At 45.0% G+C, this 3,365-nt stretch overlaps 1 protein-coding gene across 1 annotated transcript in view; it reads left to right on the top strand.

The window, feature by feature from the left end:
• Positions 1-2,467: 2,467 nt before the first annotated feature.
• Positions 2,468-3,365, top strand: part of LOC119345363 (NAC domain-containing protein 92-like) — a 1,383-nt gene continuing 485 nt past the window's right edge. The window contains exons 1-3 of the mRNA XM_037615477.1: positions 2,468-2,633; positions 2,723-3,006; positions 3,094-3,365. The exon at positions 3,094-3,365 is cut by the window's right edge and continues 485 nt beyond it. Of these exons, the coding sequence (XP_037471374.1) occupies positions 2,468-2,633; positions 2,723-3,006; positions 3,094-3,365 (722 nt within the window). The remainder of the gene's footprint in view (positions 2,634-2,722; positions 3,007-3,093) is intronic.

The following is a 3,365-nucleotide window of genomic DNA, read 5'->3' as shown; positions in this document are numbered from 1 at the left end:
CATTTTTACATAGCCAAAGCGAGCAAATTAAGGCATACGCTCCCACTCTTATTAGTGTTTTGAAACTATTTGGAACACCGTCCAACCAATGACCAAAAATATTGGCAACACTTGTGGGTGGTTGCAAATTTGACGTTGTTTGGATGACTGCCACGTAGAACGTGCAAACTTGCATTGAAACAAGAGGTGTTTGATTGTCTCGTCATGAGTACAAAAACAACACTTCTTACTCCCTTGCCAGTTGCGTCGTGCGAGGTTGTCTTTAGTTAACACAACTCCCCTACGAAGATACCACATGAAATTTTTCACTTTTACTGGAATCTTAGACTTCCAAATTTTCTTGTTATTACTGACAGGTACCTCAGAATGTGTGAGCGCACGGTACATAGAGTCTACAGTGAAAGACCCAGATGTAGTAAGTTTCCAGCGAAACACATCACGGCCTTCTGTCAGGTTAATCGAATCCAACCCGGATAAAAGATAATGCTATGACACAAGTCAGGGGCCAATCAAATCCCGTATGAACGAAATATTCGGTGGGGATGAATTAAGCACCTGCTCAATAGTATTATTCTTATCGCGAGCAATGTTGTATAAGGCTGGATATTGTTCTCGGAGACTGGCATTGCCTAGCCATATGTCTTCCCAGAAACGAATCTCCGACCCGTCCTTTATCGCGAAAGACCCAAAGCGAAAGAGATGTTTCTTGATTTATATATAAACAAAATGGATTGCTCATCCGCTCAAGCATATATATTGTAGCTATTGTGTGGTGAAATTGTAGGTGCAATACATCTGTGTGCATGTTGCGGAGGGGAGCCGCACGATACTCCGTTCATTCGTCCGTGGAATGAAATACAAAGGATGACGTTGTTGTGCGTGTCGGCTGTCGGTGGCTCTCGCCTGAGAAATGATCTCTATTATATTTCGCACGCGATGTCTGGCATGACAAGTCAAGCAGCATGTGTCAGCTTGTCTCTTCTTCAAGGACCTACTTGCTTATGATCTGTAGTAGTTATAAAATAAGCGGAGCACACCAACTCCTGTAATTTTCGGATGAATATGTATATTTCCATGAATTCGTTTCAATCAGTTTCTTGTATTAGTTTAAATCACATTATGGAAACAGTGGAATAGGTAAAATAATGTTGTTATAAAAATAACTAGCACCCATGTTTTACATGGAATAATAGAAATCTTTACATTAATTTTGGACTATGTCAAAAAATGTATTTAAACGTTATATTTATTAGTTGCTGCACATAAATAGGGATAGTATAACTAATAAAATAATGTATGATTTAAAGAGAATGTAACGTCGAGAAGAGAGAGGGGGGGGGGGGGGCATTTGGAGGTAGCGTGTTTGCAGAGGTGGCGGTGCGTAATTGGCTCCCAAGAAGCAGGCCGGCTTTCAGATGAGTTGTTGGGCTTAGCAGTTGGATGAGGAGACACTGACCACGGGTCCCACAGTATTAATCCAGAGATGTTGACGCACTTTCTGGCACAGCAAACATCTCTAATTATGTACTCTCTCTATTTCTGTCTAAACACTCTTATATTAGTTTATGAGGAAGTAGTTAAAAAAAGAATGAGGTGACTGGTAGCCGAGGGATGTCACGTCGCAGGTAGTTGTATCGTAGTGGTAGACTTGGGCGGTCGATCAACCGACGGTGCTCGCCTCCCTCCGTTGCTCCCTAGGCATTCAGATCGATCCCCAACTGACAAAGCAGGCATTTTTTTTTTACGGGCAAGCAGACTTAAACATTGGCAGGTCGCGCTTTGCCACTCAAACTCTTTCTCCAGTATAATAAAGCACTTCACGCTCGATTGTGAAAAGAAGGTTACGCTTTATCATTTTTTCCTTTTCATATATATTTCATGATTTTTAAGGGTCTGTTTTTAGAAGGAAAAAATGCCGCGAATATAAAGTAGATAGGAAATAGTAGCTAGGTCAATCGCAGAGCATGCAGTTTTGGAGGAAATAAAGGTTGATAGTGGTGTAGCAGAGAAACTGATTCCAGGTGAATTAAGTTGCTTTAAAAAGTCTCAGAGATGGATGTGACGGCGGAGAAAACAAGCAAGCAGGCAAGAGCAGCCAAGCAATCCCATTATTATATTGTACTATGTATCCACCATTCGAAACTCCTACAAGGTGCCCGCTGGTCCGCCAAAAACGCTGAGGAAACAGCGGTTTATAGCGCTCGTCTATATAAGGAGCCGCATCCCAAATCCAAAGCATCCATCCAATTAGCTCAAGAAAGAGCAGAAGAAACCAAGATTACCATTTAGCCACCTTGGCTGCCTATATTTCTGTTTAGGGCTGTGGTCGAGTTCCTCTTTTCACTTTTACCCGTGAATTGAGGGTAATTGTCCGCGGCCTCTCCGTCACCATTTCTCCATCAAATCCTCCTCCGTCGTTGACCTGATATCCTTTCTTTATAGAAAAAACACACAAACCAACAAAGCCATGTCGGATATTGCACCGGTGCAGCCGTTGCCCGGCTTTCGCTTCCACCCTACCGACCAGGAGCTTGTCATCTATTACCTCTACTGCAAGGTCCATGGCCTCCACGACCGCCACGCCTTCATCCCTGAGGTCCACGTGTATAAGCACGAGCCCTGGGAGCTGCCAGGTACGTACCTACTACGCACACACCTACATGTATGTGAAGACACGGCCCGGGCCAATATACGTATTGATTTGATGATCAACCATGTGCAGGAAAATCCTTCTCGCCCAACACAGATGACACCGGGGCCAAACTGGAGTGGTACTTGTTCACGGTCAGGGCCCGAAAGTATTCCAATGGGCTTCGCATGAAGCGGGCAACGCTCACCGGCTTCTGGAAGTCCACCGGGAAGGATCGCCCCGTCATGCACAACGGCATCATCGTCGGCATGAAGAAGACCCTTGTGTTCCACACTGGCCATGCGCCTAATGGCACACGCACCGACTGGGTCATGCATGAGTATCGTCTTCAGGGCCAACGCAACCACCACATTCAGGTATATCTCCATTTCTTTCTTTTCTTGATTATGTTGTAACCGAGCTCCACAACTCTCATACACACCCTAATGGTTGATCTCTTTTAGGACGCCTATGCATTGTGTCGAGTCTTCAAAAAGAACACCGTGGCTCCGTTGATCGATTTATCCAGTGATGCCGACACATATGAGGATCCAATGCAGTCTGTGCCCGGCGGCGTCGACACGGACAAGGATTTGATGGAGCACGTGTCTGACGAAGCCGACTCAGACAAGGATCCCAAGCATTATGTGCTTGGTGGCATGGAATCAGACAAGTATCCGATGCAGTATGTGCTCAGCGGCATCGGCACGCATAACGATCCCATATGGGTCGAGTC

The sequence above is a fragment of the Triticum dicoccoides genome, unplaced genomic scaffold, assembly GCF_002162155.2.
Source record: "Triticum dicoccoides isolate Atlit2015 ecotype Zavitan unplaced genomic scaffold, WEW_v2.0 scaffold22960, whole genome shotgun sequence".
In the NCBI taxonomy this organism is placed as follows: domain Eukaryota; kingdom Viridiplantae; phylum Streptophyta; class Magnoliopsida; order Poales; family Poaceae; genus Triticum; species Triticum dicoccoides.
This window is presented reverse-complemented; position numbering and strand designations above follow the sequence as displayed.